The 26410-nt window shown below is 34.9% G+C and overlaps 1 protein-coding gene across 2 annotated transcripts; it reads left to right on the forward strand.

Annotated features, from left to right (window-relative positions):
• The first annotated feature begins 14 nt into the window (after positions 1-14).
• Positions 15-26111, forward strand: LOC136038961 (hexosaminidase D-like). 2 transcript variants are annotated; one of them, XM_065722477.1, is made up of 4 exons: positions 15-144; positions 15110-15240; positions 17944-19538; positions 23091-26111. In XM_065722477.1, exons 2-4 carry the CDS (start codon positions 15228-15230, stop codon positions 23475-23477), a joined length of 1995 nt encoding a protein of 664 aa, XP_065578549.1. In that variant the 5' UTR covers positions 15-144; positions 15110-15227; the 3' UTR covers positions 23478-26111. The 2 variants fall into 2 exon arrangements, with proteins under 2 accessions (XP_065578549.1, XP_065578550.1); XM_065722478.1 differs by having other exon boundaries at positions 26-67.
• The last annotated feature ends 299 nt before the right edge of the window (positions 26112-26410 follow it).

Here is a 26410-nt window from a genome sequence, read left to right on the forward strand (position 1 = left end):
TTTCCGTAACTTATAGTTACTTTTTGTCGCAGCTGGAACACGCTCTTGGACAAAATGTAGGAAAATTGTACGTTTCTATTTGGTCTTCATCACTCTTCATGTCATTGAAGTTTTTCCATCGGCTTTCTCAGTGATAATTTTCAGGTAGAATAAATCAATTTTTTAAGACCTGTACCAGCCTAGGCCTTATTTAGCTCCAAAGTGGCAAATATAGGCTATTTGGAGAAAAGTGGTAAAATTAGGATAATTTGTTGTCATAAAAATTGAGGATTTCTAAAGCTAAATGTTCCAAAATAACAGATTCTAGACTTTTCTCTGTTTTGGAAAGTAGGCCAGTTAAGCTAGGGCTTACTTTACATAAAACTTACAAATCAGTGTAGCCTAGCTGTTGAATAGGAAACACTGTAAAATTCTGACTTTCCTTTTAATCTTAAAATGGGCCACATACTTACTGCACTCATAAAATTACTCTACCCCCCCCCTCTAATGCACCAAATTTAGTTTAAATTCTGTAGTCTATTTCTCATGCATTCTGTGTTTCTTAGTTTGGTAAAATTCTAGTTTAGTGACTTCTGGCTATCTTGAAAAGGGGTTAGGTTACACAAAATGAAACTTTCAGGGATGTGTCTACAGGCTAAAGTACATCCCAGGAAGCTATCTTAAAGTACCCACATCCACTCCCTCTAGAGGGCTCTGAAATTTGTCTACATGACTGGTCTATACCTATTGAAATTTTGAAAAAACAATATTTTACCTTAATTTTCTGTTACCAGTTGCATTTTCTCTACCTTTAGTTCTCAAAATGCAATTCCTGTTATTTGAGTAGAATTCTGAGCCATATCAATGTTTTTTCTTCTTCAAAATTTAGGAAATGTATTTGCATATCTGTACAATGTTATAAATTGGGATTGAGCAAATTTGTAAAGCTGAAAACAATTTTGTTGGTTTCACTTCTATAACGCAAATATATTTAAAGGTCATCAAAGGTCAGGACCCTCTAGAGGGAGAGGGATTAGAGGTAGGTACTTCAAAATACCTTCCAAGGACATACTTTAGCCTTTAGACCCATCCCTGAAAGTTTTATTTTCCTAACCTAACCCCTTTCCAAGATAGTCAAAAGTCACTAAACTAGAATTTTACCCTTAGTTTTGTTAATGGTTTATTCAATTTACAGGCATTACATTAAAGCAAAAGAGTAGCATATGGCAAAATGCATACTTACTAGGGTAGGCTACTATTATCTTACTACAGCACCAAGCTGTCATAGACCAATACAGCTATACATGCTCCCCCTTCATCACAGTCTAGCCTATTCAAAGCTATATACACCATCCCAAGGAGTTTCCATTTTCCTTAAGCTTTTCCTTGCAACATCCTCCCAACCCATTTGGGGACAATCTTCTTTTTGTTTAACCCTAGATGGTTGACTGGCAAGGACAATCTTTGGTAGTCTGTCATCCTTTATCTGAAGAAGGTGTCCTAGCCATCTTATCCTTTCTTGCATATAACCCTGGAAAGCAGGACTAAACTATTTTTTTTGTATTGCTTATTGCTTAAGATTTGGTAAGTCAGAAGGATACCGAAAAACAATCCATTGCCTTTGCCTTTCCTATCCTCCTTGAGACAAAGTCCATAAAATAAATCTATATAAAGAGGGATCCTGTTTAATTCCTGATTATAAGAACACAATCCTGTTTAATTCCTTATTTAATTCAAAACCAGATGGTAACCTCATTTCTTATCAACCACAGCAGTGTTCTTTTCATACACAACACTAATCACTTTAATATATTTATATCACATAACATACAAGGTATGCCATTCCACCTTTGCTAAAATTCTTGTATCAGCTGAACCAAATGCTTGCTCATAATTGGTAAAACTGAGGACTAAAGGCATTTGATACACAGGCAATTCTCATTTATTAATCTATGAGTGAAAATCTGAAAATCTTTATTTTTCAAAAAAGCACTGTAGTAGTCTGGCTGGATACAGAAATGAGCAGCAAACATCAGAGACAATCACCAAGAAAAGATCTAGATTGCTGCAAAGCATGTGATATTGGGCTAAAGGATGATAGTTGTGCCCTTTCAGGCGATATGTGTGATGCATGGTTGTGCATTGAATGCATTGAAATGAGCAAGTCAGAGTATGATTTGTTTAACAAGATGACCCGTCGTCTTGGGTCACTCTGGCATTGTCCTATTTACAAGCAAAAAGGCTCTGGAACTCAAGGAATAACACCCAGTGAGATCAAAGACATAATAAAGAGTGAAATTAGGTGTTCATTTTCAACAATCAAGCTTCAAGATAAATTTGAAAAAACTACTGAAACCAATAAGTGATCAATTAACACAGATAGAAAAAGAGGTATCTGCCAAATGTACTGTTGAGGATGTAAAGAAGCACGCCACTACATTGCTCAAAGTTGAATTTGATAACCTTAGTGAAAAATTGAAAAATGAAATAAAAAGCAAAGAAACAGCCAATGATATTGTAGAAGATTTAGTCATGAAACAAAAAAATTTAGTTGTATTTGGACTTCAAGAGGATTCAAACTGTACTACTAAGAAAAGTCAAAATGATGTTGATTTAAAGCTCCTGAATCAAGTAATTTTGCAGAATTGCCCTGTCAAATGTTCATTTACAGTTCTTTTGGGAAGACTAAATAATGGAAAATGCCGTCCAATCAAACTGTTTTTCCGTAGCCCCATAGAACGTGATGCTGCTTCTTTCTTCTTGAGTGGTAACCTGAACACCATAAAATCCTCATACCCGACTTTTAACTTTTCTCATGATTGCACAAAACTGGAACTTGCTCAAAAGAAAAGGTATAATGCTCTGAAAGAGGAACTTAACCAAAAAGTGACAGCAGGAGAATCAGGTTGAAAAATTAAAGATGGAAAAGGTGGTCTAGAACTTGTAAAGATAAGCTCTTTTCAAGGTGAAAATAGCTTGCAAATCCCTAGGGAAGCAGTTATGGAACAATAATTTCCTTGTGCTCTTCACCAACACAGATACTTTATCAAATAAAGTTGAAGAACTACAGTCATTGATGTCAGTGCATAAGCCTCATGTTGTTGTTATTACTGAATCTTTGCCTAAGAATTGTGCACATCCAGAAGCATATTTTCAACAGGTTGAAGGTTATACTTTATTAGTGAATACTAACTATAAACATGGAATTTTTGTTTATGTTCATTTGTTGCTTAAGTACACAGAAGTAAATGATCCTTTAGCACTGAGTATTAGTAAATGTTTGGTGGTTGATTTAAAATTTCCTAGGTCTACAAATAGTATTAGAATTGCTGCAGTGTATAGAAGTCCTAGTGTTAATGAGCTATCTCCAAATAATAATGCAAATTTATTACAGTATCTTCACAATGTTTCAACAGTTAGTTCAAGGGTATTAGTGGTGGGTGATTTTAACCTTCCCTCCATTGATTAGAAAAATCAAATAACCTTGCTTTCTAATCAGTCATTTGAGCATCATTTCCTTCAAAAATTGCAGTACATGTACCTATGCCAACACGTTCAGGAGCCTACACGATTTTGGGATGATTCGAATCCTTCTGTCCTTGACTTGGTAATAACAAAATCTCCTGATGATGTTAGGAGTATTGAAATTCTACCTCCATTAGGAAAAAGTGATCACACTGTTCTTAAACTGTCATTAAAATCTTCAGGTGATGATCCTACTCCTCAAAAACAGACTCTTAAATATAATTACACTAAAGGCGATTATGAGTCTTTCCAAAATTTCATTTTATCACTATGTATCACCAAACAGTTGAGGGAAAATAAATACAATGTTAATGAAGTATTTGAGCTGATTCATGAGGCTTTGGTAGTGGGTCAAAACAAATTTATTCCAATTATAGCTTATAGGAAATAGGCAAACTCTTCCTTGAGAAATTCTACAAGCTATTAGTGAAAAAAATTATTGGTGGTGTGAGTATATTAAAATAAGAAGTACTGAGTCATGGATAAGATATAAAAGAGCAAGAAATAGAGCAACTAGGCTTCTTCGGTCAAATTGTGAGGCACTTGAATCTTCTGTCATTGCATCAGCTCAAAGTTGCCCAAAAAGGCTTTGGAAATATCTAAGAAAAAACCAGACATCACAGTCCCCATCCTCAACTTCATTCACTGACCCTGAAACACAGACAAATATAGACAATGATAATGAAAAAGCTGAACATTTTAATAAACTTTTTTCATCTGTTTTTACACGACCTCACAATGAAACTCCTATTGATCCTAATTTTTCTACCAATTTCACAATAGATTTTGATGATTCTGACTTTGATTATCAACAAGTTTTTAGGTCTTGAAGCATCTTGACACAAATAAATCACCAGATATTCATGAATTTTCAAACCATATGATCCGAGAGCTTGCAACAGTACTCACCGAACCACTGACACATTTGTATAATCTGTGTCTGGCGTCTGGTACTTGCCCTTTGGCATGGAAAAAAGCAATAATTAAACCCCTGTATAAAAATGGCACAAAAACGCAATTTAAAAACTATAGACCAATATCAAACACTTCAATTTTTTCCAGTTATGGAAAAACTAATTGTCAAGAGAATACAAAATTATTTCGAATCGAATCTTCTTTGGCATCCATCTCAACACGGATTCCATACAAAACGTTCATGTAATACACAGCTTTTGGAAGTAATTACTGACTTCCATAGGATGGCAGATGAAGGTCTCAGGTTTGATTGCATCTATATAGATTTTTCTAAGGCATTTGATAAAATTTCCATTCCACTTTTACTTCAAAAGTGTGAGGTATATCACCTTGGTGCCAGAACGTTGAATTGGATTGGTGAGTATCTAGCAGGCAGGATGCAGAAAGTGATTGTAGGTGATGCTTTGTCCTCTGCTGAGATAGTTTTAAGTGGCGTTCCACAAGGTAGTTGCCTTAGTCCAGTACTTTTCTGCCTTTTCATCAATGACTTGCCTCTTGTTGTCCACCATTCCACAATTAAAATGTTCGCAGATGATGTAAAGCTCTACCGCTCCTTGACAAATTCAGATGAAGCTTCGTTGCTTCAAAAAGACTTGGATGCAGTGCACAATTGGTGTAATGCTAACTCCATGTTTGTCAACGAAAATAAGTGTAGGGTTGTCCATTACTTCGGCAAAGTAGAACAAAGTTACCAAATACCATCTTGCTGGACATTCAATCTTACCTGTTGAAAATGTCTGTGACCTTGGTGTTCATTTTGATTCTAGTCTTAGGTTTGACAAGCATGTCTCTGAAGTAACTCGTAAGGCAAACTATCAGCTATTATGTCTTAGACGGAATTTCCGTAAGTTTAATCTCCATTCATTCATTGCCATTTATAAATCAACAGTTCAACCTATACTCGAATACAATTCGTCAGTATGGTATCCATTGAATAAAAATGACAGAGCAAGGGTTGAAAAAATACAGCAAAGAGCAACTAAGCTTGTACCTTATTTGAAACATTTGTGGTATGAAAATAGACTGCACAGGCTAGGATTGTCAAGCCTTCAATTCCAAAGGGATAGGGCAGACATTATTAACACATTCCGTATAATCAAAGGCATTGATAATATAAGTACATCACAGTTCTTCACATTTAATGACACTAATAGGACCTGTTATCACCCACATAAATTGTACCCCTCACTTTCAAAAAGGAAAATAGGCCAACATTCATTTTACAGCAGTGTGTGGAAGCCATGGAATGACCTTCCACCGAAAACATTTCTAACAGACGACATAAATAAATTCAAAACAAGACTAGCAGAAACAAATTTTCAAAGTAAATCATTTTTAAATAATTTATAGTATTATTTGTCAGTGTTTGTTGTAGTCGTTATTTTCATCAATTTATATGTGTGTACTATGTTGTCAGTTGTATTATGTATTATGTTGTCATAACTTCTATTTATTATATTTATTGCGACAAGCTTGAAAGCTTACCGTATTTGATATTAATAAATAAAATAAAAAAAATCTGGCTAATACATCCACACCCTTCTTAAAACCACACTGTTCTCCATTCAAAACTTTATTTACAGCATGTCTAAGTCTAAAATTTATCATCATTACTTACTAATTTGCTTTCTACAGAGACCCATGCTCTTTCTAGTTCACCTTGTCCCTCTGTAAGTAATAGAAACAGCTCTAAAGTTACTGACAAAGACAGATTTCCAACTGACAAGACAGACATAATGGCACACAGCTTGTTCCAATTGTCTTTTGGTTTGTATGTCAGGAACAAAGTGTTTGAGAACCAGCTTTATTCAATGTTTTACTTTGATTTTGAATGATCTTCCCAGGGGTGTTATGCTTAAAAGTTTCTCTGTTGACTCTTTTAAAAGAAGTTCAACAGTGATCTAAAACCTTGATATAAGGCTTGCAACAAGAGCCTAGAATTAGAGCTGTTGAGAAGGAAACATGTTAAGAAAACATTTCTTACTTTGCAATATGCAGAATAATTGTAGTTCACACATTTTGACTAGAATTTTACTATACTTTCTGCCCTCCTAATGTGCAAAAATATAGCCCAAATTATATGTTTTTCCTATGTTTTTCAATGCATCACTTTTGTTCCAACCCTTGTACCTTAAATTGAATTGCCAATGATGAAAGTCAAGAAATGGAGAGAAAAACACAGAAAATATAGTTATAGTGTGTGCTATGTATCTGCACTTTAGGGAGGGGGTGACTATATTGGAACAGCAGTCAAAATGTTTTAAGTACAATTATTCTGCATATTGTAAAGAAAGATTGTTTTGTTAACATGTTTTCTTCTTACTACTAATAACTCAACGCAGTACCAAGCTCCCTGAAGCCAACACAGCTATGTAAACTCCTCCTCCAACCCAATCTATTCAAGGCCTCCCTCTTTACACCCTCCCAGGAAGTTCCCATTTCCTTTAAATCTTTATTTATGACATCCTCCCAACCCAGACAAAGATGACCCACTTCCTGTGTAGCCCCAGACAGTTGGCCAAAAAGGATAATTTGTCATCCTCCATCTGAAGAATGTGGCCTAGAAACCTCAACCTTTCTTTCATTATAGCCCTAGAAAGCAGGATTGAACTATATTTTTTGTACAACCTACTGTTTGAAATATGATCAGTCAGCAGGGTACTCAGAACAATCTGTACACAATTTCTCTGGAAAACATCCAGTAAATTTTTGTCTGCTTTTAAGAGCACACATGCTTCAGAGCCATATTTGACCACTGTCATCACTGTAGCTTCCAATATTCTAATCATGGTTTGCAGACTTATCTTCTTATTCTTCCAAACTTTTTTTTAACTGTGAAAAACACCCTGATTCTTAGCCATTCTACTTTTAACATCTTTGCTGCTCCCACCATCCTTACTAATAATACTACCAAAGTAAACAATGCTGCCCACCTGATCAATCTCTTTGTTACCCAACATCACTTTTTTATCTTCACTTATTCCTAGGCTTAGCGACTTAGTCTTCTTAACATTAATTTTCAAACCTATTCTAGCACCCTGAACTCACATAACCTCTAAAAATTCATTCATTTTGCTCAAACTTTTATCTAATATGCTTAAATTGTCAGCATTATCTTAGTCCAGGAGAGTTTTTCCTTCTCATTTGATTCCATGGTCTCCAATTGCCTTTCCTGTGCTCCTTAAGACAAAATCCATCAAAATGATCCATATAAAGGGGGATAGAAAACAAACTTGCTTAACTCCTGATTTAATACAAAACCAGTGGCTAACCTCATTTCCCACCATACCCACAGCACTATTATTCTTGTACATAGCATAAGTTACTTCAATGTATTTGTTTGGTATACCATATAAGGATAAGACCTTTGCTAATGCTCTTCTATCAAAAGAATCAAATGCTTGCTCATAATCTATAAAACTGAGAACCAAAGGTGTTTGACAACAAAGGGACTTCTCAATTATTAACCAAAGAGTGAATTTTGGTCAACACATCCTCCACCTTTTCTAAAACTATGCTGTTCTTCCCTTAAAACTTTGTCTACAGCATCTCTCAGTCTAAAAAGTATCATATTACTAAGTAATTTGCCACTTGCAGAGACCAGACTAATGCCTTGATAATTACAACACTCACTCTTGTCACCTTTTTTATACAGTGGCTTAATTCATTCACAGGTGTACAGTTATAAGCAGTAACTGAAAGATCTTGTAATAATGATTGATAATGAGCCAAAATTTCAGAGCCATACTAGCTTGATTATTCACCAAGATTCCTCTTGTAATGGGAGCATGATCATTGGCAGATCCTGGGGGCTGAGGGACTCCCACCCCCTCCAAAAATTTTTCTGGCACCCTCTAATATTGTAATTTTTCTTTTTTATACTATTTTTTAGAATAAATTTGTCAATTTCGTCAATTATTGGTATATTTGTCACATTCCCCCCCCCCACACACACAAGATTTTGCTCATTGGCACCCTTGTTAATTTGGGTCTCCCCATAATTTTGCTCTAGATCTGCTCCTGACCAGTATAATAACAAAGGAGAAGCACCATTACATTCCCCAAACTATTCCCTTTCCAAATATAATGGTTGTTGCTGTGATATACCTTAACCACTTACCTCCCTTTTAGGGCCAGATTTTGTCTATATACAAAACTTGCAAAGAAAACTATATTAAGATATTCTTACTATATAAAAGACACAAAGTTTCTGTTAATCAGGTTTTATGGTTTCTCCTGCTGTAATTGACTTTTTTCAGTTGTTTTAAGCTAATTAATCTATCATATAAACAATGACCACCCCAGTATCAATGCTTTCAAAAAGTCAGTGGATCAAGATTGGTTTACAAAACCATGGCAAGCCTTTGCGGGATGCTCCATATGCTCTTGCTCATCTCATTACTAACCTAAGGTCTTCAGGTAAATACTGGCCACCTAATTTAGTACCCATCTCGGGTATGGGGCCTTCAAGCGCACACTACAGAATATCTCTGTAGTGACATCAAAACTGCTCATGTGCTGCAAAAAAATCATACTCAGTGCAAATTATGTGTTTTGAATTTGCTATTGAGTTTCTAAAAATTCCTTCTCTCTGTGAAGGCAGATGCAAACTTTTCCTCAAGTTTGCACACTCACAAGTCAGAAGCATCATCTGTTTCTGCCACCTCCTTGTACAAACTATCTGCATACCTGAAGTAAGAATAAAATTGAACTGTTAAGATGCTGCACTAAATGTTTTATGAACTCTTTTGTTACTTGTTTTTCTAGTGCCTTTAATCCTTTGTAATTTCTTGACCTGATGTTGTAAAAATAGCATAATTGAATTGCAGCTTAGGCCAAAATTATATAAATTGTTTTTATTTAATGAATCTTGAATCTTTTAATAGATATAAGCTCTGTTTGCTCCAATGAAAAAATTGTAGTGTGGTGCAATTGTGGTGATAGCAGCCATGTGTTTGAAAAAAAGCGTCTTGAATAGGGATTCAAATAATTGGTGTAAGTATTTCCTATCTAGGGGGAATCTTGGTGCATAATTTTCTACACAAGCCCATTTAGCTAAAGCTAACCAAGCCCTTGGCTATATTGAATTCAATTTGATTACAAGAAAGCCATTTTTAGTGAAGTAAGTAAGTAAAGTAAAGGATACGGCATTAGGCTTTACAGTCCCTACCGGTGGTGCTGATCTCCGTTTCTTGGCCCTTCAGCCAGGAAGTGCAATGGGGGGTTGGGGGCCAACCATCCTGTGCTTTTGCATACCCTTCCTGTTTACCTTCCCCAGATTTCTCCAGGTACTCATTTAGAGCTGGGTCGACTCTGGCTAAGCTTACAGAGTCACACCACTGACTCCTGTCCCAAACTAAATAATTGGGTACACTAGGATTCAAACCCGCGTCTTCTCAGACGAAGGATCCTGAATCCAGCACACCAACCCACTCGGCCAGGACGGCATTTCTAGTGAAGAAACTGTAAAAACTCCTTATCTGCACTACCCTCAAGTTTTGAATGGTTGTAGTATCTGTTCAGTATAAAATGGTTACTGGGGGCCACAGAAGGGCAACAAAACGTGTCCTCAGTCTTCAAAACATACCAAATGAACAATGTCTAATATATATCAGCAAAAGAGGAATGATTTAATCAACATTGAAATTGCTGAAGACCAGCAGTGAAGGATGCATTTACCCCTTCTTTCTTAGACTGGACTAAAGGACATATAACAAGTTGCACCTCCCCTGGTCCCAAAGAAGAGAGCAGGAGATGTTTTTTTTTGTTAAAACTTTTATAATGGGATATGATAATTTTATTTTGAAAAAAGTAAAACAGTTCAAAATAGGGATGATACCTTTTTATTGACAGTGAAATATAAAATTATTTAACTGGATATTTCGAACACATATACAGTGTTCATCATTAGCAGTAAAACTGGTTTACTGCTGCGCAAAAATGAGTTTTACTGCTGATGATGAACACTGTATATGTGTTCTAAATATCCAGTTAAATAATTTTATATTTCACTGTCAATAAAAAGGTATCATCCCTATTTTGAACTGTTTTACTTTCGTCATGGAAAGGCAGTGTGGTCTTCGAAGTTACCTATTTATTTTGAAAATGGATCTCAAACAAACATCGCCTAATTTATATTTCATGTACAAAAAAAAACGAGTAAAGGAATTACAACCAAAAATGCGTAAATATCAGGAACAAAATTACCTTAAATTGCAGCTTGGAGTAATATAAGGATATTTCCTTGCAGAAACTCAAGAGTTGATAACACATAACACATAGTTGAATACATACACTTGACTAGTGGTTTGATGTTGCTGATTCCGATTCGAGTGCTTCCCAGTTATACTTCCATTCTTTTTTTGACCATTCGTTGTCAAGATGGTTCTTAAAGCTGTCTGTGGTTTGGGCAGCAACGGTATCTGGCAGTAATTTGTCCCAGAGGTTGGCAACACGGTTGGTAAGAAAATGGGCGCATTGCCGCTTTGAGGAGAAATGCCTGGATAACTTCAAATTATGTCCCCTTGTACGAGAATTAAATTAAAATTTAACTTAAAATTAAATTAAAATTTAAAATTAAACGAGAATTAAAACTAGAATGAAGTCAAACTCTGTAAACAACTTAGTAGATCAGTCAAAAGAATATATATTCAGCATGATGAAAAGACATATCAAATGTTTCAAAAGTATGTAAGAAATCACAAAAAAAATAATGTAAAAATGAGGAAAAATAATAAAATAAGATGTTATATGGGAAAATATCTTTTCCAAAATATGGATGCAAATTGCTAGTTTAGAGTTTCTGCTTTTCTTGCAGAGTCGATTAAATATTTGTATTTACTAGTAAGTCAGGAATTTATTTTTGCCAGGGTTTGTTTGTTTTTTTTTTTTTTTTTTTTTTTTTTGCTGATGCTTGCCCCCGATATGAGAGCAAACAGATATATGTCTGTATAAGCTACATACATAATATGTAAGGATAACAGCATTATCTCTGTTGCATCTAACCATCTCAGCCTAGATCCGCTAAGACTGGTTAAACAAAGAGTGAAGGGACAGGAGATAACAGTACAACAGCCGCATCCACTCAGGTAATACAACCAGTACATGGGTGGAGTTGATTTACATGACTGGCTTGTCAGCAATTATTCTGTGTCTATTTTTGTCTTCTTCTACCCCTCCTTTTATGTTTTCTCTCTTTTGTTTTAGTGTCTTTTATTTTTTTATGTGTTACTCTGTAACTGGTTTCCTTGTGATTTCTAGTTTGACTTGCACTATATCTTTGTATGTTTTTCGGTGTGTTACTCCACATATCATAGGGTCAAAAATAAATAATAATAACACTTAGACGAGAGAAATGGTATTGGGATCTGTTTGCACACCTGTTAGACATGGCTATCTTCAGTGCTTGCACTCTATTCAATATGGTAGTTGGCAAAGAAATGTAAATGACTCGTGTAGATTTCAGATGGAAGGTCGCACCATCCCTTATGAAAACTATTTACGGAAGAGGGGAACCAAGGCCATCATGGTCAGAAGGAAGACCAGTTTCTGTACCACCAGTCAGCACACATTAGGATAGAATAGGAAAATTCCTAGTGAAGCGTAAAAAGAAGCAATGATACCAAGGCATAATTGCAAGAAAAAGCCATTGAGCTACTGTGAGAACTGTGACGACAGTCTGTGCACTGTCTGTTTTGCGTCTTACCAATCTAAGTTTTGATTTGTTTTGGTTTTGTATTGCGTTTAATTGAATCTTCAGCATTAAAAAGATATTTGATGAAATTGTGTATTTTTTGATACCACAATAGCCCACTGTCCTCTAAATAGGACAGTTAAAAAGGTTTCTTAATCCTATCCCTACTGAAATTTCCATGTCCTCCTTTAAATTACTTGGGGTCACAGTTTCTTCCTATTTAAAGTGTGGCGACCATGTTACAAATATCATCTATTAAGCTAATACATCTACATTCCTCTTTAAGCTTCTAAATAAATTTGTCATGCCCCCCCCCCATCAGATTGTTTTAGGATTTATGCTTCTTTTGTCCACCTTTATCGAATATACTTGTCATGTTTGGCAATCTGGCATTTTAGGGAAGAGTGAGATGAATTTGAATCTATCCCAAAAAAAAGCCATGTGAATGATTTTCAAAAAAGGTAATCCCATACTCTGAACTTATAAAAAAAAAAGGTTGGTTAGAAATGCTTGAGCCCAGGAGAAGTATGTTGTGCCTCTTTTGTTGTTGATGCAACAGCAAACCCTTGCATGGTGTATAATTTTCCAAAAAAAAACACTCTTCGCCCAGGTTTTGCCCTTCTGAGGCCGCTTCCCAGCCTATTCTAACCTTGTCTCCCCTTCTCTGCTTTAGCTCCAGATGTGAAAAGAAAAAGCTTCGTCCCCTACATTACAGAGAAATTAACTAAACATTCCTATACTTTCCTCCTTGTTAAAGGTGCAGTTTATGCAGGCGCTGCCCATGTTTTGTATTTGCTCGCTTGTTTTTTTTCCTTTAATTTTTAATTTCCCTTTTAATTTTTTTATTTATTTATATTTTTAATGAGCTTGTTTTTAACTTTATAACATGTTATGACAATTACTTACTTGTACATGAAGCACGTTTAAGCCCAATCGAGGCTCATCATGAAATCCAACAAACGACGACAAGATCATCATAACTGGGCGTTCCTTGGGGATACATTTGACTGCAAGGTCCCCAACCTTGGGGCAACCAGAGCGCGATGGTTACCACCTTGCCTAGGGTGAAGCTTAGTGGAGTTTACACCCCTTCAACACTTTAAGGTGCACTGGCGGGTTTCCTCTGCTGCCTAGGGACAGAGGGTAGAGCCTCAATGCATGCAGCTCCACCACTGCTGTGAATGACAACATGCTTACCTTGACCCATATTCCCGGCTAGATTCAGTAATGACTAAGGAATGTATTTTTCACTCTGATAATTTAAATTTTAACATTCTTTTGCCACTCTTTTAGTTTTCGTTGCTTTTTTACTTTTTGGTTTGTCCTGTTTTGTTTCCTTCTGAGCTTGTAATAGCAATGTTTTAAAAATAACTATCTTAATGTATTTGCCATTGACCAATGAGCTTTCTCATTGTGCGTTATTAAGATTGTCAAATATTTTGCCGTTTTTTACTATTGATTCGATATTTTTTATTTACATCCATAGTTTTTCTTCTTTTTATTTAAAGCTTTATATATTCTTTGCAGTTGTTTCTGTAGCATTTACTTCGATAACTAATACAATTTTATTAGTGAGAGTCACTTTGAGGACAACACTTTAGCTTATCTAACTGAGCCATTTAAGTCTGAAGATACTAAACATCTATTACTATTGATATAGTGATCTATGAAAATACTACTGTTGAACTGGGTGGCAACTGAGGATTTAATATCAATTATTGGAATGTATTAACTGCTTTAGGCTTTGTGCGAAATGTATTGACAATAAGATCTGTGACATAAAATTGGGAATTCGCTCCAAAAATATTTTGGAGCGAATATTTTGAATATTCAAAATATTAAAAATATATAAAATATATTTTCAAAATATCAAAATATAGGTTCAAAAAAATATTTTGAACCTATTCAAGCTACTTACGCGGTGGCTCAATCTCCATAAAGGAGTGTTCTGAAGATGGAAGTTGAAGGTAGATTCTTCTCATGTGTGAATCTCATGAGTATATCGTTGTTAAATATCATGCAAAATTCAATGAAAGTAGTACTTCTGAATTCCATGCATACCCTGGCAATGATCAAATATATGTTCTTTTCCTCTTGAAGTTTCTCTGTATCAATCGGGTTTACTAGGTTCCCGTAGTTAAATAGTTATATGGAACAGCCCCTTCTCTTCATTGAAAAATCCTTATAGCATTATTTTTTGATAAAGAAATTCAATTACATCAACATTAGCAATGATTAGAACAAGAGCAAAATATTGCTCTTGTTTGATAATTTATAAAATTGTCGCCTTTTGGGTAAATTCTAAATTATCGAAAAACATTTCGAAATTTGATTAAAAACGGCTTTTCTAGAGGTACTAAGACTATTATTTTGAATGGACCTGAACTGCTATCTTTTAGAAAAAATCACTATGGAAACACTTGTTTTTTTTTCAAGTCGGTTTAAAAGTATAGAAGTCAACTTTTTTTCTACAATAAATCTCTTGGCGTGAACAAGTCTACTTAATCAACGATCCAACAATAAACGTTATGTCTAGATATTTAGCTGGGAAGGGGAGAAACTAAATTTTAAGTTTATCAGGCTAAACGGCTACTGACCCATTTTCATAGGTTTTTAAACTTTGACAGTCTGTACCTGCAGAATTGCTATTTTGCACGATTTTATTCTTGGATTTATTTTTATTTGAGTATAATAACAGTTCAAATCTCTGATTCTCAAATTTTGCTTTTTCCACCCTCTGCCCCACACTAAAGTGACTTGTTACTTATTCGCTAAAATAGCTCAAATATAGCAAAAAAATATCGAACTGGGTAGAAATCTAAAACTCTACCCCCTAAAAATAGTCAGAAGATGACCATTCATATGATATGATTTTTTTTTGTGGATGTGTTTTTTTTCCGGATATTTAAAGTCTTATATTCTACTTTTTTGTTTTAGATTATAATGAAGCTCCTCATAAAGCTAAAATGTTCCTTACTATTGGTGATTTTTGAGGCTAGCTAAATTTTGTCAAACCCAGTGTTCTGAACGAACGAAGTATACTGATGCTGTCGACATGATTTTCAAAAGTAAGTTTGTTTTCAGCTAGTACATCAAACTTTTGCTAATTTTAACATCAGCTTCTTTGTAGCAATAATAATTTTTAATTAAGCAAAAATCTGATCCTATGCTTCTATATATGGCAATGTGAGAAAGGTTCGTCCCCAAAGGGGAGAGGCGATGCAGGGCAGTGTCCCTCTGAGAGAGGAACAAAACTTCTCTAAATAAACAAAGAAAATGTGATAGATATCCGTAGTCTATTTAGTATAGTGGACATTCTGAGATCTGAGGTTCAACCATCTGACAGCGAATCATTGAGATTATTTGTTTTTATTTATTTTCCATTAGTGTAAAGTAAACTGTTTGTCACTACAGAATACATTAGCAAATATAACGCATAAAAGGATGTGACAAAATATAATATTAGACGATAATAATACAAACTGCATGTTTAATAGTGGAAGTAGTTTAGCCCAATTAGTATTCAGTCAACCTGGAGTGCCAATTCACGAAAATATAGATGGGAAAAGATGTATTTTTCAAAATATAGTGCAGTCAGCAATAGGACAATCTATCTAAAAGCAGGAACTCATGTTATGGTGGGTACAGATTCAATGCTAGCTGCTTCAACAACCAAGGCCGTTCAGGGGGGCGGGGTAAGCTGCTCCAGGTCCTGTTGCTGGGGTAGTGGGAATTCATTTGACCCCCAGCGCCACCGACCCTAGGAATGGACCTGTCAACAAGTAAAGAAGACAAAGTAGTCCATGATTGATAGTGAACCTAATAACAAACGTATTTCGTCCTATTTTTCCCCTGGTTTCTTAAAATTTAGTTTAAAGAGGGAATAATGAGTTGAATGGTAGTTTTGAAAATTAAATAACGAGTTAGTATCAAGGTCGCCAATATTCTTATTGATCTGGATATATTATCTTGACCTGCATGTCTATGAAATTGTAGAAAAGTAATTTCAAGCCTGCTAATTCTCAAGTGCTGCAAAGATCTTTCAGTTATGGAATCATCATTTTTGAAGCTCTGGTCTCAATCCTTCGTCAATCAGTTAAATTTACGTTGGACCAATTTGTGCTAACATATTCCAAAAGGGGACTAACAAACCTCCTACGAGGCGTCAAGAATTCTGGACATTGAAGTTTTTAAAACCCCCTTTTTTTAAGGCTAAAGACATCAATTAGCAACTCTAAAAAATTCTGGAAAAATGTCAAAATTGATACACATCAAAAATAAGACCAATGTCTCGCACATTGGTTTTTAACCAAAATAAAACAGGTATTGTCAAATTCACAGCTGTCAAGGTAGTAGACAACAATCTTCGGCAAATTTATAAATAATAAAATTTGACTCACACCATTTATAAAGGAAATCAAGATCGAAAGGCGATTTCCTTCAGAGCTGGTAGTTAAGGATTTATCATTTTTATTTCTGAATATCTTTAACAAAACCCGATATGTAGTACACATTTATCACAAATGACTTTTAATTTATAGCACTTTTTTATTGAAATATCTGAGTGCTTTTTGATTTTGAACCCAAGATTAAATGTTGGCACATAAAAGACAAAAAGTGAAGCATAAGAAGTGAATGTCTCCTGACTGGTGATTGATTTCCATCAAAATCTGTGTATTTAAGGGTTGTCAGGTCACTAATCAAAATATACACGGTCCTGTAGTCTTACTAAAGATTGGCGTTCCCGTGTATTATTTTTTGTCCTATTCTTGTCATTTAGAATAGGTACTCATAGAAAGTAGGGACTTCGGAAAGGGTTCATCCGGTTGGAATTACTGAGTTCTAGTACCCCTATCAAGTAAAAATAGCAGTAGAGGGAATCCAGTCGCATTTTCTATACTGCATAACAATTTGGTATCAGATTTTAATTTCAAGGTATCTATTTGAGTATAAAATGTATATCTCTCTCCTGGGGTGACGGGATGCGTGCAGCTTGAAGAAGAAAAGGCGCAAAATTATGCTAATAGCCTATTTCAAAACCGAAGTCTCATAAATACATTTTAGTACGGAGGTGGTTGAATCAATTCTTCTTTAAATTGGAATCATGCAAGGCTTTCTGGGCTGTATAATTATCCTAAATGGGTCCTTGGAATCAGAGCTCTCTCCCTAAACTTCATACACATGGACACAATACGTCTCAATCAGCTGATAATCGTTCGCGACAACGGTTTTAAGTTATTACATGTTAACCCTTAAAGACTAAGCGCACTAAGTTACAATATTAATTTAAAGGAAATTCCCTCATGGAGAAATTATTCAACCCACAAAAGTGAAGTTTCCAATTTGGTGAAAGAAAAGCTTTGTGCTAAAACGGCTGACGATTCATCTCAGCAAGAGCTGCTCCTCATCTAGTTCCTATTCCATTTATATTAAACGTAAATTAGGATGGAATAGCCCTAAATAAAGGGTCAAGTTCAAGTCCTTTATTCAATAAATGTAAAAAACTCTACAATCCAAAAAATTCTCAAAAAGGGCCCAGAGGCCCGTTAATTGAAAAAAAAATTAACACTACATATTAATCATTTGCAGGCTACTGAACTTGGCCTAGACTAAAATAAATGAGAAGTACTGCTCATCAATCTTCACATCACCTAACACCAACAACAAATCTCACTTTGTCAGTGACATAAAGAACCAACGCGAAATTATTAAAAATACTCTCCATTAAAACAAAGCCCTGTTATAACTTAATATATGATTTTTCTTTGCAGGGATTACTGGTGGTAGTCCACTTCGCAGATTACGTTGTAAGCAGTTAGTTCTGACCGTTTTTACCGTACTCGCTTTACTGATTATGCTAAGCTACAAATCCTACATTCCAGTGAAACCTAATTACCTGTCTCGTAATTTAAAAAATGGAGATGACATACTTAATGGATCCGAACGACGTAACAATGTTGCTTTTATACCGAACGACTTACATAAACAACAAGCAGATATGGAGTCTGGTCAAATACAAGAAATGATTGCTGAAAATGGAATCGTTGAACTAGAAGCTACGGAAGAAATTCCTAACCGATCCAAAACTGCTTATTATAATGGGGTTCCTGTATACTACCCCGAGGAAACTGATACAAAAGTAAATGTATTTTCAGAAAGAAAAATGACGCAAAATGGTTTCAGAGCTAGTATCAACGGTGCCAATATACCTGAGATAAGAGCTGCCCCTTTCATACCAGAAAAACGGGTTGTTCACTTTGACTTGAAGGGAGCCCCACCTAAAGTTTCATATTTGGAGCAGGTGTTTCAGATTATTTCAAAGCTTGGCGCCACTCATGTGCTTCTCGAGTATGAAGATATGTTTCCTTATGCGAACGATTTATCAATCATTAAAGCGAAAAACGCCTATTCATTGAATGAGATCAAATCAATGCTTAGTGCAGCTGGTAGTTATAATTTGGAGGTAATTCCTTTAGTACAAACATTTGGACATTTAGAGCTTGCGCTAAAGCTTAAAGAATTTTCACACCTTAGGGAAGTTGATGAATCTCCACAAGCAATATGTCCATCTAAAAATAGCTCACTGGATTTTGTAACTGATCTAATTGAGCAGATAATTGCCGTTCACCAATCCTCGAAATTTATTCATATTGGCTGTGATGAGGTGTTCTATCTGGGGGAGTGCAACATTTGCAAAACGAAAAATCGCAATTCGCTTTTTCTACAGCATATTGTTAAAATTGCGCAATTTGTACGGAACAAGGGCTTCATACCGATTGTATGGCACGATATGATGATTCATATGACGTTTTCAGAACTCAAGCGTTCTGGTATTGGCAATCTTGTTGAGCCAATGATCTGGGTCTACGCGGAAGATATTTATCGTTTTGTACCCGAGACGGAATGGAAAAAGTTTTCTGATGTGTTTTCAACATTTTGGAGTGCTAGTGCATACAAAGGTGCTTTTGGTGAGACGTTGATTTTGCCGGAAGTTAAACGTCATATTGATAACAACGCCAACTGGTTAGCTGTAATGAGAAGTGAAGGCACAAGATTTAAAAATGGAGTTCGTGGTCTAGTGTTGACAGGATGGCAGAGGTATGACCATTTTGCCGTTTTATGTGAGTTACTTCCTGGATCTCTACCATCTCTTGCAATGACACTGAGCTTAGTTTCTAATGCCCGTATAGATTTGCCAATAGCAAAAAAGGTGTATCAAGTATTGGAATGCATTAACTCACCGAAGTATGAAAGCTTTTTTGATCTAACTTATGATCCAAAACTGGTGGACAAGCTGGCGTACTGTTTCTTTCCTGGAGCCTCCTTCTTCAAAGCCCTGTACCGGCTAGAAAAACTTCAGAATGAGGTATGAGCCAAAATTTTCATCATTATTATTTTTGGGTACAGTTCTGCTGCAGTTTGCTAAAACTAATAAGAGCGAGGAGATCGCTTTTGAGGATTTGTTTTTGTTTTTATCTGACACCATTCGGACAATCAACCACTTCCTTTTTGCCATCTAAGATGAGTGTCTTCGGGAAGTTTTTCATGGGGAGGGTTGCCTAACAGGAGCTTTGTTTTCAATGAGATTTGGATCTGAATGTTTCTAATAATTCTGTTTCCATTAGTTTTTTTTTAATGTTTTCTTCTTTTCCAGGGTAGGTAGGGGGTGATTTCTCTCCGTTTCTTTGAGGAAAAAAACCTAAAAATATTTTAATAGTTATGTATGTTTTAAAATTATAGATAAAGTTAGTTACTGAATAGTAATTATTTGATGCAAATAAAGTAATTTTATAAATAAGTAATAAGTATAGAAATAAATAGGTAATATATCGAATAGATAATAGTAATGTTATCCTCTAATTAGTTGTATAATAGTCCTCCTAGAGATTTATGAATGTGCCGCAAGCCCAACATGCCGCAGAACTTATTGTTTTTTTTCTTTTGTCGAATACTTCTAGCTGCTATAAAAAAAGGTAGAGAAAATTGTTATCGCTGGCAAAGAGCAAGAAAAATAACCAATTATTGTAATAAAGTAATTATTTGATACAAATAGATAATAGTAATATTATCCTCTAATTAGTTGTATAATAGTCCTCCTAGAGATTTATGAATGTGCCGCAGCCCCGCATGCCGCAGAACTTAATAGTTTTTTTCTTTTGTCGAATACTTCTTGCTGCTATAAAAAAGAGAATGTGCCGTAGCCCAACATGCCGCAGAAGTTAATGGTTTTTTTCTTTTGTCGAATACTTCTTGCTGCTATAAAAAAGAGAATGTGCCGCAGCCCAACATGCCGCAGAAGTTAATGGTTTTTTTCTTTTGTCGAATACTTCTTGCTGCTATAAAAAAGAGAATGTGCCGCAGCCCAACATGCGGCAGAAGTTAATGGTTTCTTTCTTTTGTCGAATACTTCTCGCTGCTATAAAAAAGAGAATGTGCCGCAGCCCAACATGCCGCAGAAGTTAATGGTTTTTTCTTTTGTCGAATACTTCTCGCTGCTATAAAAAAGAGAATGTGCCGCAGCCCAACATGCCGCAGAAGTTAATGGTTTTTTTCTTTTGTCGAATACTTCTCGCTGCTATAAAAAAGAGAATGTGCCGCAGCCCAACATGCCGCAGAAGTTAATGGTTTTTTTCTTTTGTCGAATACTTCTTGCTGCTATAAAAAAGAGAATGTGCCGCAGCCCAACATGCCGCAGAAGTTAATGGTTTTTTTCTTTTGTCGAATACTTCTTGCTGCTATAAAAAAGAGAATGTGCCGCAGCCCAACATGCCGCAGAAGTTAATGTTTTTTTTTCTTTTGTCGAATACTTCTTGCTGCTATAAAAAAGAGAATGTGCCGTAGCCCAACATGCCGCAGAAGTTAATGGTTTTTTTCTTTTGTCGAATACTTCTCGCTGCTATAAAAAAGAGAATGTGCCGCAGCCCAACATGCCGCAGAAGTTAATGGTTTTTTTCTTTTGTCGAATACTTCTTGCTGCTATAAAAAAGAGAATGTGCCGCAGCCCAACATGCCGCAGAAGTTAATGGTTTTTTTCTTTTGTCGAATACTTCTCGCTACTATAAAAAAGAGAATGTGCCGCAGCCCAACATGCCGCAGAAGTTAATGTTTTTTTTTTCTTTTGTCAAATACTTCTCGCTGCTATAAAAAAGAGAATGTGCCGCAGCCCAACATGCCGCAGAAGTTAATGGTTTTTTTCTTTTGTCGAATACTTCTCGCTGCTATAAAAAAGAGAATGTGCCGTAGCCCAACATGCCGCAGAAGTTAATGGTTTTTTTCTTTTGTCGAATACTTCTCGCTGCTATAAAAAAAAGGTGGAGAAAATTGCTATCTCTGGCAAAGAGCAAGAAAACTAACCAATCCCTTTATTTGATGTAACTCTAAACGTTCCAATTCTTTGTTTATATTAAAATTCTGTAATGCATTTACAGAATACAAAGAATTTGGTTTCCTTTTTTGGTTGATGGCTTCTCATGTCAAGCCATCAACCATCAAAATAGTTGATGGTCAACTATGACCTGTCAGGCTGTTGGAACAAGAAATGCTACCGTTCAAAATTTGGATGGTTATATGAAATTTTTACTGGGAAAAAAAGAATAACGAATCCTGGTTTTGCCTGTGGTTGACAGGCAGCAACAATTTCTTCTGTCTTCATTGAAAACATGGATTTTCAATTTTGGAGCATAAATTATAAAATTGCATTCCTTGTGCTGTTTAAGATGTATATATTAAAATATATAGAATCTATGGAGCTTAATGCTACTCATCAAAATTTATTTGCGGAGAATTGACATAGTTTCATAAAATGGGCAATATACTCCCTAAAAAATTGGATAACGTTGAAGAAAGTTATGCTGTTAAAATCATCATGTCCGAAAACCTTATGTTTTTCTACGTCCTATATCCTCATCATGGAAGTTTAGTGGGTTTTTTTTTCCTCAAGGAGATATTTGTTTTGTTTCTATCAAAGGGTATTTATTTGTTTTGTTTTGTGTGGCTGTTTTTTTCATGAGAGATAACCGTATCGAACCAGTCAATGTAGTAAATTGGTTGAGGGATCATTAATGTGACCTTTACTGCATCTTTCGAGTCAGATAAGAGATTGTCCTTCAGGAATGTGCTTATTTCTGTCATCTTATGACGTATATTTCTGTCATTTACGAATTTCAACGCAACAATTTTGAGGCGGCTCAAGTCGAGATGCCGAGGTAGCCAATCGCTTTTAAAGCAGTTCGGAGGCTGGCACGCGATTGTTCATTTGTCCCTAAACTTGTATGTATAGTCCAAAAAATACGAGGCTATTATAAAATGTTTGAACAGAAATACAAGCTGCTACTAAAAATTAAATTGTTGTCCACCAATTATTTGCGTGGGAGGGGGAGAGAGGTTTTGAAACCTCAAAATATGTACTTTTCGCCGTAGGGTATAGGGTTCCTGGCCTAGATTATCCCCCCAAGCAAATGAAAAGATACATTTTTATCGATCAGCATACCGCATCTTCTCTGTCTAGCAGAGAATAGGAGTTCATACAGTAGTTACATCAACATACTGGCGGAATAAGAAGCCCAAAAACGACCTTCTAAGACTTTTTGGATCAAAGTCAGTGAATTTCTTGGACACACTTCTAAACTAGTGTTGGATAATTTATGAAATTTTGAATATTGACTTTTCAAAACTTTGCTCTGGCTCTTTTCGATGCACTCTGTACATACTTTAAAAAAAAGGCGCGAAATAGAAAAGGAAATCCAAAAATTTGATAAATTTAGTTGGCATATTAAAATTTCTTATTTTAAATAAGCCATATTATAATTCTAAGTGAATAAGATCTAAAAGTATATAATTAATTAATGGCTTGATAAAAGCAAAGAGAATAATTTTAGAGTAACATGAAATAACGAAAGAATCTTAAACCCAATTCTAGGTGGACAAGACTTGGAAAGCTGCTACTTACGAGAGAGGCTGGATGACAGACTACAATCTTCGCTACAACTTCTCCGAGCCATCCCGTGTTGACGAAATAACATCTGAGCTCAACAGCCTCATTTCTTCAGTTACAGTTTTAGCAAAAAACTTCATTGAAGCTATGGATGACATATTTGATGTTTATACTGTACAAGAATGGTTGGAGCAGAAAATACTGCCCTTATTTGAATTGCTGGGCAAGTTGAAATCCCGGAAAAAATCTTTGAAAAGCCATAAGGCGTGGAAAGTGAGACCATTTACCTCAATTGTTGATTGGAAGAAGTATGATCTAAACTTGGAAATCTTGTTCAAGGTAGAAAAACGAAGCGACTATTTAGTTACCTGATTTATAGCTTATATGAATCTTATGCAAATTTAGTGTAGCGAAGAAGTTTGAACTGTGAGAATTTTATATTTGCCAAAGGGTGGTAATTACCTTGCCCAATGCTCAGTTTTGGAACTGGCAATTTTTCTTGAGATACACATCTATTTTCCTGGCATTGGCCTTTGCTCCTAATATAAATTTCCAGGAATAAATGTATTTGTAGTTCTAAAAGGAATAAGTTCTATACAAAGTATAAAAATTTTTCTTTGCCTAACTTATTATAACTACTGAAACAAACATTTTAGGATTTATCATATGCTTCCAACTCTCCTCGTATGGTTTTTGCTCTTAAAAAGATCTTATTTCATCAGTTTTATTATAATTCAATTTTGCCCAGTTATATTTTGTTTCTATGTTACCAGACAACCCTGGTTATATTTCTCCTCTTTCTTTAAGAGTACGACTGATGCTATTGTTGCTGAACATGTTATGAATAGTTATCAACTAACAAGGTCGTATCCACGATTTTTGTTCGAGGGGGGGGGGGGGCTTACAGAAAAACTTTTAAAAAAACCTTCCCCCCCCACTTAATACGGCCTTGATAACTAACCTTCTCATTAAATCACTAAGTAAAATTGTAGTTCACAAAGCTTTATTAGTACAATGGAAACAGGCAGTATGTTTCCTTAAATTCGAAATTTCCTACTTTTAGTGCTGTTTTAATTCTTAGTTTCACTTGTTATCAATTACGTGCAATTCGACCTGATAATGTTGAAATAATAATATTAGGTCTTGATCAAAAACAAGTTAACTTTTATTGTTGCGTAAATCAACCCTTTATCAAAATAACTTGCTGTAAGAATCTCTTTGAAACTCTGACTTAGAGCTGCATGTTGTTAATATCAGGGTTTACAAGTGATAAGAGTAGTTGAGAATGAATACAACCCACGAAGTAAAAAAAAATATTTTGAAAGACTATAGTTTTCAGGTAAATATGTCACTTGTGGAATTAGCTATTTCAAATCGTAATTATACAAATAAAAATTCTGCTGTGCTAATTGTGACTCCAAAAGTTCGAATCCTATCAGTGACAGCATCGTTCCTTTGATTAATGTTTCAGTTGTATTCTATACGAATTTAGATGGGTTCTTAATTCAAAAATTATAAATACTTGATTGCTTATGTTTTGGTCAAATTGTTATGTCAAATCCATAGTAATATGAAGATATTGCCCAGAGAGTAACAATTAAACATGATTTTAATTATTATTAACATAGTATTTATTTAAATCATAATTCTAGAATTAATCTAGAATCCACTTAATCTAGAATCAGAAGCAACATAAATTATATAGCAACTAAATATATAGCAACCAAACATATAGCAACTAAATATATAGCAACTAAAATATATAGCAACTATAAATTATATGACGCAACATAATATAGTATTTATTTAAATCATAATTCTAGAATTAATCTAGAATCCACTTAATCTAGAATCAGTTAATTATTATTAACATAGTATTTATTTAAATCATAATTCTAGAGCTAATCTAGAATCCACTTAATCAAGAATCAGAAGCAACATAAATTATATAGCAACTAAATATATAGCAACTAAATTATATAGCAACTATAAATTATATCAAGCAACATAACATAGTATTTATTTAAATCATAATTCTAGAATTAATCTAGAATCCACTTAATTTAGAATCAGAAGCAACATAGATTATATAGCAACTAAATATATAGCAACTATAAATTATATGAAGCAACATAACACAGTATTTATTTAAATCATAATTTTAGAATCCATTTAATCTAGAATCAGAAGCAACATAAATTCGTAAAATATAAACTAAAGCAAAAAAAAACCCGTCAATCTGACGTCATGATAACGAGCGTACAATGCCCCGAGCTGCTTGACTATAGCAAGCAGACGTGGGTAGTAAAAACGTAAATAGTTCACGTTGTTCACGTTCAAGCTAATCGTTCTTCAACTAGTGTACTCCATATGATAATTTTTGGCGTGGGGGAAGGGATGTCTGATAGATCAAATGAATCGGCATTTATATCATCGTTTTCTCTTTTCTAGGGAAGTTCTTCGAACGAATATTTTTTATGGGCTATGATATGGTTATCTTAATGTTTTGTAATTTCAATAGTTGGGCATTAATCGCAAAAATAGTTTTATGTCTCAATTTGTTGAAGTTAAACCCAATTGTTTCTGTCCGAGTTTCATGTGGGTTGTATGCCTTCGGCATAACGTCGTTTAATTAATTTTGTACCCGATGTAAATTTAATTAACAAGAGATTATATATCTTGATTATTACTGCTAATGCATATCGAACACGTGGATTTTGTAATTTGTTAGGTTAGGTTAAATGTCTTTTATTGCTGCTAATGCTGGTCGGATTTAGAGCGAATAGTTATGTATTTTATCATTTGTAAAAGGGTTATCTTTTAAATATCTGTAGCGTTGTTGCTAATTCATATCGAAGTTAAGAGCATATATTTGTGTATTTTATTGTTTTTTAGGTTCTAAATAGTCTTTATTTTTATCTCGGTGACCACGAATACTCGAATTATAGTTGGCTAGTCGTTGTTTTGGATAATATAACTGTCGTATCAATAAACTTTTATAACCTATTATTTGTCTTTCTAAAATGTTTAGCATGCATGCAAGAACATTTTTCTCTCCAACATGCAGCGACAATCTGGACTATAAATTCACAATCTTGACTGTAAAAACTGGTTTCCACCCGGCGATCTAGATTAATGAAATGCAGCGCAGTGACAGACCCGATCGGAATCAGCTTGTTGCAGTTCTTTACAGCGAGATTCATGGCTGTGAACGTGATCCACATTTCTCAGGGTTGTTTTAGCAAAGTTTTAACACAGTCTCACTATTTTTGACCAGTGCGCTTGTGCACTTTGAATATTTTAGA

The sequence above is a fragment of the Artemia franciscana genome, chromosome 18 (genome assembly GCF_032884065.1).
Source record: "Artemia franciscana chromosome 18, ASM3288406v1, whole genome shotgun sequence".
Taxonomy (NCBI): domain Eukaryota; kingdom Metazoa; phylum Arthropoda; class Branchiopoda; order Anostraca; family Artemiidae; genus Artemia; species Artemia franciscana.

Excerpts from the sequence above, each read along its gene's own strand:
- LOC136038961 (XM_065722477.1), top strand. Across the intron at positions 19,539-23,090 it reads TAGAAAAACTTCAGAATGAG|GTGGACAAGACTTGGAAAGC; the intron begins GTATGAGCCAAA and ends ACCCAATTCTAG.